Genomic DNA, 9,965 nt, shown 5'->3' with positions numbered 1-9,965 from the left:
AATGCATGGCTACTTTTAATTAAACGTGTCTTTTTTGTCTTGTTTTTGGTGCACATTCTCCGAATTCCAATCCATAGCATTCAATAATGTTCCACATTTGACAAATCACCATTCAGCGATAATTTCTATCAAAAATACATGTTTAAAGATGAGAATGAATACAAAAAACTTTTGCACTCGTCCTTGTTTACGTCAGCTCGGTGTCTCTTGAAAGCGGTGACGTCACTTCCCCCATCATCCTGCCGCAGACCAGGGGACCTCGCCTCTCGCTCTGCATCGTCTGCCGCCTCTCCACAAGCAAGAACCAGAAGCGGAACCGCGACCAGAATCAGCCATGCCAGAAACCAACAAAAGTCACGTGATCTTGCTATCGTGTGGCAGCTTCAATCCCATCACCAAGGGACACATCCATATGTTCGGTAAGCCTTTGTGTGGGAATGGCACGTTGTGACGTCACCAAAAAAAAAATTATCCCAGGCCACCGGCTTTCGCCTGTTCCGGCCGCGCTCGTCGCTGTCCAGCATCCCGGTGCTGAAAAGCATCCTTCTCGTTGCGTTGTCGCCGCGAGCGCTCAGGCCAGCCAGCACCTAGCGACGCAGATGGGCCTTGAAAACAACGCCAGCCAGCGTGCACCCCCAACCCCGCCCGTGATGTGACGCAGCCCACAAAGCAATAATTACGGCGAGCTCCTCATCTTCATCTTAGAAAATGAGAAGATGCGCAAGCTGTCAAAATTAACATAAACAAGCAATGCTCAGAAAGAGCCAATCAAACGCACTGTAACTTGATGTCGAGGGTCTTTGACTTTGTGTGTGTTCGTGTGCAGAAAAGGCAAGGGAGCACCTCCACAAAAGCGGACGTTTCATCGTGATCGGAGGGATCATTTCGCCGGTGCACGACTCGTATGGGAAAGCTGTGAGTAGGACGAAACATGTTGTTGATGATGATGACTGGACGTGGGGGGGGGGGGGGCTTCTGAAGGGAGCTTGAATCCCAACGGGAGGGGCGGAACAGGCCAGGTTAGCACACCTGCAGATTTGCCGCCATGATGTCGCCGTGCCGTCCGTCGGGACCTTTGGGGAGGGTTGACGCAATGGCGCCAAATTGAAATTGTCATCGTGTGCCGCTCAGGGCCTGGTGTCCAGCAGGCATCGTCTGACCATGTGTCAGCTGGCCGTGCAGTCGTCCGATTGGATCAGGTGAGTCGCCCGCCTCCGCCGCCGCCTCGGCAGCCCGCTTTAAAGGCTCCTCCTGCGGCCGCAGAGTCGACCCCTGGGAGTGTTACCAGGAGACTTGGCAGCCCACCTGCAGCGTCCTGGAGCACCACCGAGATCTGATGAAGGTGAGGCTTCCTTTAAGACCCAGCATCCTCGGCACAGGAATTCCCGACTTCCCAATGCTGTCCTTGCCCTCCTTAGCGAGTGACGGGTTGCATTCTGTCCAACGTCAACACGCCGTCGTCCACGCCCGTCGTCGGTCAGCCGCAGACGCAGACTCCGCCGCTTTACCAGAACCGCAACAACCTGAACCGCAAAGCCACTTCGGGTAAGTCTGCCGGCAACGATGGCAACGAGGACCGTGACGAGGAATTTGCGGTTTACAGTGAAACTTTTGGGGAAGCTGAGCGAGAGTTTGGGCAAAGTGTGCTGCGTGCGTCCTCACATGGAACGCTTCGCCTTCATCGGTGAGTGTGGCCAACACTCATCCCAGTTTTGCGCGCCTTTGTCGTTGACTTTCTTCACCTTGATGGCCTTAGATGAAAACGCCAACTTGGGACCCAGCCTGACGTATGAGGAGATCGGTGAGTGGCGGCGGCGCGACGCGTGTACGAGGGGTGCTCGACTGAGGGCGTGTCTCATTCCTTCCTCCCTCCCGTCCTTCCTTCCTTCCTTCCTTGCTGCCTCCCTTTGTCTGTGGCGCGTAGAGTTGCGCATCTTGCTCCTGTGTGGAAGTGACCTCCTGGAATCCTTCTGCATCCCTGGCCTGTGGAAGGACAGTGATGTAAGCACCCCCCACCCTTCCTACCCGTCTTTTCCGCCACCGCCCGCATAAAAGAGTTCTTCAGATCACATGTTGAGTCGAGCGAAGGTCAACGAGCGTGTGTGTGTGCGTTTTCAGATGGAGGTCATCGTGGGCGACTTCGGCTTGGTGGTGGTTCCTCGTGACGGCGCCAACACAGAGCGCATCATGAAGCAGTCGCCGGTTTTGCGCAAACACCAGGTTGGCTCTCGTGTCCCGGGTTCAGCCGCCATTTTCTGACCCGTCGTCGTCTACCCTCTCTCAGGACAACATTGTGGTGGTCGAGGACAACGGCGAGCATCCCATGGCGCAGGTCAGCTCCACCAAGAGCAGGTGAGCCAAACGGACGAATATATGTGAAGGCGAGAAGGGAGTCGGTTGTTGTCAGAACGACATCGGGCCTAACGCTAATTCCGCGTATTGCGCCTGTACTGGTTGTTGTTACGTGTCTGTGGCTGTTGTGCGCAGGCTGGCGTTGCAGCATGGCGACGGCCACGTGGTGGACTATCTGTGTCAGCCCGTCATCGACTACATCCTCAACACGCAGCTCTACATCAAGGCCTCGGGATAGAGACTGCCCTAGCACGCGTGTGCTAGCCGGCGTCCGCTAACACGTCTCCCCGCCGACCGCGCCACTTGGGCCATTAACACACCCACCCGCCCGCATCGCACCGGAGACTCCAAAACATTTTTTGGCCCGCCCCCCGTGTCCTTGGACGCGTTCACCAACTTTTCTGCATGTTCTCCACAACAGAGGCAGGGTAGGCTTGACTGGGTGACAAATAGGAGTGAAGGCAACGCCACATTTTGCACTTAAATCGTAACGCGGCCGACCCAACCATAGATGATTCGGTCTGAGCAAAGTTCACGCTAACGTTGAACGCAAAAGCTCCCAAAACAACGTCCGGGCAGATCAGTAAAGGTCGGTTGAGGCGGCTGAAATATTCCCATTGAACACGTTTGGTTTGAAATTTAAAGCTCAGCTAACACAAACGGAGCGGTCGAGCCTCCAAACGGCGCATTCAAATAACACTCAAGAGCTTCTTTGCTTCTTCTTGCTCTTAATTACGGCGGAAGTCTTGGAGTAGAGCTCATCGCTGCCCCTCCGTGTTGTGGCACGACCTGGTACTGCACTTTGCCCATTCACTTTGCTCCTGACGGGAGTCATGTTGTGTTTTTCCTTCCCGGCCTGGTCTCAAGGCAACTTCTATTTGGATACCTTTTGTTGTTTGTTTTTACAGCCAGCGTAAAAGTGTACAATTTCAGGAGTGGCTCTGCCTTCATCCCTACCGCTCGAGTGACAGTGAGCCTTTTCATTGCCATGGCAACCAGTCTGGGGGGGGGGGAATTCTGGGCAAGAATGTGTTTTTCCTAAACAGGGTGGAAGCGACGGGTTGGCTTTTGAAAGCAAAGCGTGCTTGTCCGTGTTGGTGTTGAGCGTGCAGCATGTTGACACTCCGCTTGTGCTTGTGGCATGACTTTGATGGATTTATTAAACTTCAAGACAAAACTAGCATTTGGGTCTGCAGCCTTTAATTCCATTCCACACCGACGGTATTCATCACTTGACAATCGATCGGCTCACGCTTCAGCAGCAGAGCTTTGGGCGTGTTGTTGTTATTCTCAAAATAGACAAATAGGAACCTCGTGGCAAGCGTCAGTGCGTGTCCTTTGGCTCTCGGCAGAATGGCCGCATCTCCAAAAGCAATATTTGCTGCTCCCCAGCAAATTCAAAGCATATTTCGAGCTGTCCAGAAATCATTCGCGGCGCCATCAAATGCCTTCACTCGGTCTTTTGTGATTAGAGGTGTCAGAAGAGACAAAAACGGGAGCATCCGAGGAAGCTGGTCTTCTTGAATGGTCTTTGCAACCTTTGGTGGCCAATCAGCCCATAGTTGGTTGCGCAACAAAAGAAATGGGGGCAAACAAAATGGAGACTTGAGCACACGAGAATGTGCACACATGTATGTGTGTGGCTACGAAAAGGGGAGGAGCTTCCACCACCGAACGTCGTCTGAAAAAGCGACGGGTGGGGCCAGGTGTGGTGAAGTCGTGTCAGGCCTTTTCAATGGGGGGGCTGTTGAAGCATCCGCTGGGCACGGTCTTCAAGATCTCCTCCAGGTTGGCAATGTCCCACAAGATGGTGTCAATGTCCCCGTCCAAGACGGCCAGCCGGCGGCGCTGCGCCATCTCACGCTCTATTGCATCCCTCAGCTGAGGCTCCAGTTTCGTCTCCACGTCCCGGCGGCCCGCCGCCACCGAATCCTCCAGCTCCTTAAGGCGGAGCGGGTCCAACGTTCCCGGTTGGTCTGTGGAATGGCAAGGAGGTCAAAGTTTCCAGCGAAGTTCTCATTTTCAAAATGTCGTTAGTGCTTTATCAAAAACAGGTTGAGTGCGTTTCTTACCGACGGCGGCCAGCCCACTGGCGATGTCCCGCAGCAATTTTCCTATGTCGTCTCTGGCCTGTTTGGCGTTCCTCAGGGCGCTGCCGGCGGCATCACCGGCCTGCGGGCAGTTCAAACGCAGGCGTCACTTTACTGTCGCTGCCTTTCCGGTGGCTGTTGTCTCACCTGCGCGGCGTCCACTTCCAGGTTCCTGGCGTCGTCCAGCTCGCCCAAGACGTCTGCGGCGATGTCACCCGCCAGCACTTGCAGTCTCTTGGTGCCGTCGTTAAATTTGATGATGTCGCTCCCGAGTTGCGGTGCCAAATTGATCTCTCCCTAGAGGGTCAAACATTTTTCATCACTTTCTTGGAAAGGTGAACGTTCTCTGCTTTGACCTATCAAAATGTAATTCTGTTCATCATCATTCTCTGAATGTTAGCCACAGAAAGAGGAAATTGAGAAAAAGTCTTGAATCTTAGCTTAGCTTCGACGCCAGCACTTTATGCTACGCACCTCCAGACCGGGGATCAGGTTCTCCAGCTGGTTGATGGACGCCATGGCCCCGTCGGAGTCGGCGGACACGGCGTCCAGCAGGACTCGAGTCTTCGCATTGTTCTTGGCAGCCTGCTGTATGGTTGCGTTGATGGCAGGAAGTCGTTTGATGGCAGCGTCCGCCAGAGCTTGGTTGTCGGCGATCTGCTGGTCAAAGCCTGAGGAGGGACAAGATTTTGAGGACGGTGAAGACTTTGGGATAGAACTGAGGCGACTTGTTTCTGCGCGTGTGATTTTTTTTGTTTTACCTCTCAGAGTACCGAGGGCGGCATCCAGTTGATTGGTGTTGCTGGTGATGCGCTGCATCGCCCCCTTGGTGTCGGCATCGGCGGCATCCACTCGGCCTGTCAGCGTGTCAATATCCTGCGAGGGTCAAGCTCACAATCTACTAGCTGGCGATTTCGAGGACAAAACAGTAAGCCTAGGCAGAGGGCCCCGTTTGCTGATACGCTGGCCAATCAGGACCATGACGTGAGTTGGTGCAATGCTCGCCTGCCTACCTGTATGGCATTCCTGCCTTGCTCCAGCAGGTCCCGGGCGGCCACCGTGTCCCGCCCGATGTCGTCGCGCAACGCCGTGAAGCCAGCCACATTCCCGTCCACTGTCTTCCTCAGGAGGTCCAGCTTGGCCGCCATAGCGTCCGTGTCCCCCTGAGAGCAACGACGCGTTAGGATGCTAAGGGACTTCAAGTCATAAAATGGATACTTTGACTCCAATTGACTGACCGTCAGGGCGGGCGGGATTTCTCCGACCATCTTCTTGATGTCTCCCAGCATGCCGTTGGCCCTGTTGCTCTCATCCACGGCCTCGTTGCCCAAGCGGACGGCCCGGTTTTCCAAAGTCTTGACCCGTGGCACCATCCCGTCGTAACTAAGGAGCGTACGGAGCAAAATGAGACGCTGCTCCCTGTTTAAGTCTCGAAAGAGCAAAAGACCGACGTACAGAGTTTTAGCTCCTCCAATCAAGTCTTTGACATTGTTCCCTTTGCCGAGAAGACTCTGGACCAGCTCCAGACTTTTCTTCGAGTCGCCAAGAGCCTCGTTGGCAGTGCTCTCCACCGCTGTCGCCTTGGTCTGATGTCTGACAGATGCAGATTTAAATAAGCAAGTAGGTCAGCCACGATGTTGTCGATGAGTGTTTGGTGCACGTACTTATCAGCCAAGCTTGTCGCTGCCTGCGCCAATGAGGAGAGCGTGTTTGGAAGCATAGGCGCATCTCCCGCCGGAAGCTCCTGAAGAAGCCGGGAGAATAAGATTTACTCTCGTCATCTTCATTGTCCCTTCGTGTCAGCCCACCACTCTGCCCACTTGCATCGATGCAAACGCAACGACGCGGCCAAAGGTCTTACAGCTGAGCGAAGTCCTGCCTTGCCCTCGTCCAGTTTGCGTTTCATATCCTCCATGAAATCCCAAAGCTGATCCGCTTTGGTCACAAAAGTCTGCTGGCGTCGTCGGATATCACCGGCGGCTTCGGCCACGTTCTGGATGTCTTGTTCCTCGGCCAGGCGAGTGCGGTTGATGGACTTGAGACTGTCCCGCAGCTGTTTTTCCAAGTCTGTTGAACATCTCAAGTGAGACTTGGACAAAGCCCGACCTCTCACGACCGGTCCAAATGTTCTCGGCAAGAGACGACCCACCTGCCATCCGCTCCATGTCTCCCTCCAGGTTGTCTGTCAGCTTCTCGGCCGCACTTAGCACAGCTTCTGCATTGCCAATGTTGCTAGTACCTTGTCCGCTACCCATCTGAGAGTTGGCCTCTTCCAACCGCCGAAGTTTGAAGGCCAATTCCTCCATCTGCGAGGCGCTCATTAGTAAAGACGGCCGGACGTGACTTGCGGGACGAGAACGACCCGATGACTCACCTTAACTTTGGGTCCGCTGAAACAGGTGGGACAATCCCGCTGCCCCGCCGCCTGACATTTCGGACCCTCGAAACCTGTTCGGCAGCGACAGCGACCGTCGAGGTCGCACTGCGCCGACTCGGAGCCCCGAAGATTGCAGTCGCATGCTGTGCAGATGGAAAAACGGGCAAAGCTCTCGTGACCGTCGACGTATCGCCAGCGTGTCAACTCGGCAAAGGTGGCTTACGTCTGCAGGCTTCGGCCGGGTGGCGGCGATAAAAGTTTGGCAAGCAGACCTCGCAGCGGCGACCCGTTGTGTTGTTGACACACTTGAGACACTCGCCGCTGATTCGATCGCAACTTCCCGCCACGCCGACGTCAATGTGGCCGTTGCACTGGCAAGGTTGGCACGGCTGCCAGCCTGCGGCGCCCCCTCCTGGCGATCCGTAAAAACCTTCTTGACACTGGTCGCAGCGTAGGCCTGAACACAAACACAAAACCGACCTTCAATGAGTGGATGGGGTCCAAAGGAAGTTCACGTCCCCGTGATGCCACGTAGAGTGGTCCCATTACATCCTGTTTTGTCTCAAGGCGGACCCACCTGTGGTTCCGGGCGGACAGCTTTCGTGACACTGCGGCTGCGTGGAGCCAGGAAGCGACGAGCACGAGATTCCCACGGCACAGGGGCAGGGGATGCAGCGGCGAATCCAGAAGTCCCAGTAGAAGCCATCCGAGCAGGTCTGCGTGTCGTCTGCAGGATAGCAGTCGCCCGTTTGCGGGTCGCAGTCGCCCCCCCTGCAGGCGCAGGGCTCGCAGGTGCTGAACGCGCCGTCCACTGCATGTTTGCGTTTGAAACCCGACGAGCATCGCTGGCAAAAGTCGCCCTCATAGCCCGGCGGACAGACGCAGGTCCGTACCCAGTGGGCCGGAACACCGTCCCTTCGCCTCGCCGAGACCAATTGGACGTTGTCAAGGTAACCGCGGCCTGGAGACAAATTGCAGCTTAAGAGAACGACGCCGCGTCCGGGACGCACGGGTTGGAGCTCACCTCTGTCGCCGAAGGTGGCCCGTATTTTGATGGCGCTCAGGTTCTGGAGCAGAGTCTGGAACTGGAAAGAGGTGAGCTGAGGGCGCCAGTTGCTGCTCGGCTGCTCGTCCAATCTGACCCAAGAGAGCGCGACACGGTGTCATTCAAACGTCCAATGTCTACGTCCTCACTGCCGACCTATGCGTTTGACCACACCCCCTTTTCCCCGAGTTGCAAATCAAGTCTCACGTCTTTTGTCACAAAGAAGAAGAAAAGGAAGATGAGCTTTCATTTAAAAGGCTTGGTGAGAGATAAACAGGTGAGCGCCGCGGATTCCTGCTTTGTTTCTACTTGCTGGAGCGCCAGGAATGTTGTTGACGCTTCTCCCCGATCGGAACGGAACTCGACCCAACCCGGGACGAGCTGGAGGGATTCCCACCTGAAAGTGTAGTTGATCTTCTGTCCGCAGGGAAGGACAGAGCGCAAGTCGCCCAATGAGGCTGAGACCCGGAGACCGGATCCTTCTAGGATGACGTCGTCGATGGACGGATGCCGGACGCCACGGTCCAGACGCAGCGAGAAGGACAAGTTGCGACCGTAACTCAGCAACCTGTCGCCCAGGAAAGAAGCTGCGCCAAAGACGAAACTTCAGGACAGGAAGTGTTTAGGACGGGCGAGGCTTCGGCCCAAGGGGCTCGGGTCTATCCGTACCTGGCGCATGCAGATAGACGGGCAGACCGTTTGTGGAGATCACCTCCACGTCCTCATACTTGGGGGACCAGCGGGAGTGCACGTCCTTCGGGGTGACCCCGTGAACGGTGGCCGCCTTCCAACCGTCGGGACCTGCGGATCGAAGCGTTCAGTGGCCTTCTTTCCTGGAGACATTGCTTAGCAAAGCCTACCATGCTCAAAGCCCGACCAGATGTTGTGGACGCTGTACGTCCGCTGAGGGGAACATTGGTCGCTGTGGCCGTAACAGAAACAGAAGGCCGAAGCCTCTCGGCGTTCCCGTCGTCGGCCTCTGCGAAGGAGAACGACAACGAGCGGTAGTAAGAGAAGACCGCTTTGGTGAATGATCAACTTTTTCTTTTTGCACCTGGGTGAACATCCTGAGGGTCCTCCTTCTTTGCAGGTGCAGTGCCCCTGGCCGTCACATCCGTCGCTCACAGAACCTGGAGGAACATGGTCATGGTTGGGACCCGCTGACGGTGGTTGCCTCGACTGTCCGCCGAGCTCCTAGCTTTTTATTAGCGCCGCTTGAGTTAGATTCCACTTCTCTTCTTCACTTTTGACTTTTGGACAGGCTACCTTGAGCAGCTTTACACATTAACTCGAAATACTGCCGTGATTGCGAGCAGCGCGAGAACACCGATGACCTCTCCTTGAAATGTCCAAAATGTGGACGAGCTCACATGAGGTTCAAAGTAAGGATGCACTGGTATCGGGTATCGGGTATCGGGTCGATACCACAGTTTCGTACTCGTACTCACGACACTGGAGCGGATACCAGAAGCCGATACCGCATTAATACATTTACAGCAGCGCCTCCTGCGGCAAAGTGACAGTCAAGCGAGCACACAACGAGAGCGAGTGAAGTAATAATGTCGGCCGTGTGGAAGTATTTCAAAGTAAATGAAAGCGACAAAAGCAAAGCGGACTGTAAGTACTCTAATCAAAGTATTCATTCTCGTATCGGTTCGTATCTGTGAATGCCAAGCTCAAAGTGCAGCCCGAAGCTAAAGCAAGTTCACTCGGCGACAAAACAACGGCAAAGTCTAAGTCAGCCAAAAGGTCAAGGGTCAAGTTGTAATCGCTCAAACGTGGCTGTGGTCATTACACTCACAAAGTGACTTACTTTCGGTAGCCGCGACGACACCAAGCGCTAAGAAAAGTGCAAAGATTGAAATCCTCATGTCGACTTCTTCACGCCGCGCCTATAAGTCCTCCTCAAAGTCACACACGCTCTGCTTTTAAAAACTTTGTGTGTGTGTGTGTGTGCGCATGACTGCAGCATGTCAGGGCAGGCCGGCCATAGTGACAGACAGTCTAGCATGAGTGTTTGCTGGGCGTTGTTTTATTACAACACCTTCAAGTCCCTAACATGTCTGCATGAGCGCAGCCTGGAGTCAAACAAACACGAACG

The 9,965-nt window shown here is 54.9% G+C and overlaps 2 protein-coding genes across 3 annotated transcripts; one reads left to right on the top strand and one right to left on the bottom strand.

Annotated features, from left to right (window-relative positions):
- Positions 1 to 226: 226 nt before the first annotated feature.
- Positions 227 to 3,352, top strand: nmnat2 (nicotinamide nucleotide adenylyltransferase 2). The gene is made up of 11 exons (XM_085929662.1): positions 227 to 419; positions 827 to 915; positions 1,132 to 1,199; positions 1,264 to 1,342; positions 1,419 to 1,545; positions 1,604 to 1,684; positions 1,757 to 1,801; positions 1,925 to 2,001; positions 2,119 to 2,220; positions 2,285 to 2,352; positions 2,488 to 3,352. The coding sequence occupies exons 1-11, from the start codon at positions 335 to 337 to the stop codon at positions 2,588 to 2,590; spliced, it is 924 nt and encodes a 307-aa protein (XP_085785788.1). The 5' UTR covers positions 227 to 334; the 3' UTR covers positions 2,591 to 3,352.
- Positions 3,353 to 3,404: 52 nt separating this feature from the next.
- lamc2 (laminin, gamma 2) lies at positions 3,405 to 9,763 on the bottom strand. 2 transcript variants are annotated; one of them, XM_085929658.1, is made up of 20 exons: positions 9,678 to 9,763; positions 8,919 to 8,994; positions 8,725 to 8,843; positions 8,534 to 8,665; positions 8,262 to 8,451; positions 7,844 to 7,956; positions 7,397 to 7,780; positions 7,043 to 7,276; positions 6,817 to 6,962; positions 6,592 to 6,748; positions 6,304 to 6,509; positions 6,107 to 6,186; positions 5,898 to 6,035; positions 5,681 to 5,825; positions 5,456 to 5,605; positions 5,204 to 5,318; positions 4,917 to 5,113; positions 4,590 to 4,739; positions 4,425 to 4,524; positions 3,406 to 4,328 (listed from the first exon to the last, which is right to left on the bottom strand). In XM_085929658.1, exons 1-20 carry the CDS (start codon positions 9,733 to 9,735, stop codon positions 4,075 to 4,077), a joined length of 3,144 nt encoding a protein of 1,047 aa, XP_085785784.1. In that variant the 5' UTR covers positions 9,736 to 9,763; the 3' UTR covers positions 3,406 to 4,074. The 2 variants fall into 2 exon arrangements, with proteins under 2 accessions (XP_085785783.1, XP_085785784.1); XM_085929657.1 differs by having other exon boundaries at positions 3,405 to 4,328; positions 8,725 to 8,994; positions 9,678 to 9,750.
- Positions 9,764 to 9,965: the final 202 nt, after the last annotated feature.

The sequence above is a fragment of the Syngnathus leptorhynchus genome, chromosome 14 (genome assembly GCF_054491065.1).
Source record: "Syngnathus leptorhynchus isolate UIUO chromosome 14, UIUO_Slep, whole genome shotgun sequence".
Taxonomy (NCBI): domain Eukaryota; kingdom Metazoa; phylum Chordata; class Actinopteri; order Syngnathiformes; family Syngnathidae; genus Syngnathus; species Syngnathus leptorhynchus.
This window is presented reverse-complemented; position numbering and strand designations above follow the sequence as displayed.

Coding starts and splice junctions, on each gene's coding strand:
- lamc2 (XM_085929657.1), bottom strand. CDS start 9,735: ATGAGGATTTCAATCTTTGCACTTTTCTTAGCGCTTGGTGTCGTCGCG. Junction 5,826..5,897: donor ATTGGAGGAGCTAAAACTCT/GTACGTCGGTCT, acceptor TACGCTCCTTAG/TTACGACGGGATGGTGCCAC. Junction 4,525..4,589: donor TGGAAGTGGACGCCGCGCAG/GTGAGACAACAG, acceptor AACTGCCCGCAG/GCCGGTGATGCCGCCGGCAG.
- nmnat2 (XM_085929662.1), top strand. CDS start 335: ATGCCAGAAACCAACAAAAGTCACGTGATCTTGCTATCGTGTGGCAGC. Junction 1,802..1,924: donor CCTGACGTATGAGGAGATCG/GTGAGTGGCGGC, acceptor TGTGGCGCGTAG/AGTTGCGCATCTTGCTCCTG. Junction 2,221..2,284: donor CGGTTTTGCGCAAACACCAG/GTTGGCTCTCGT, acceptor ACCCTCTCTCAG/GACAACATTGTGGTGGTCGA.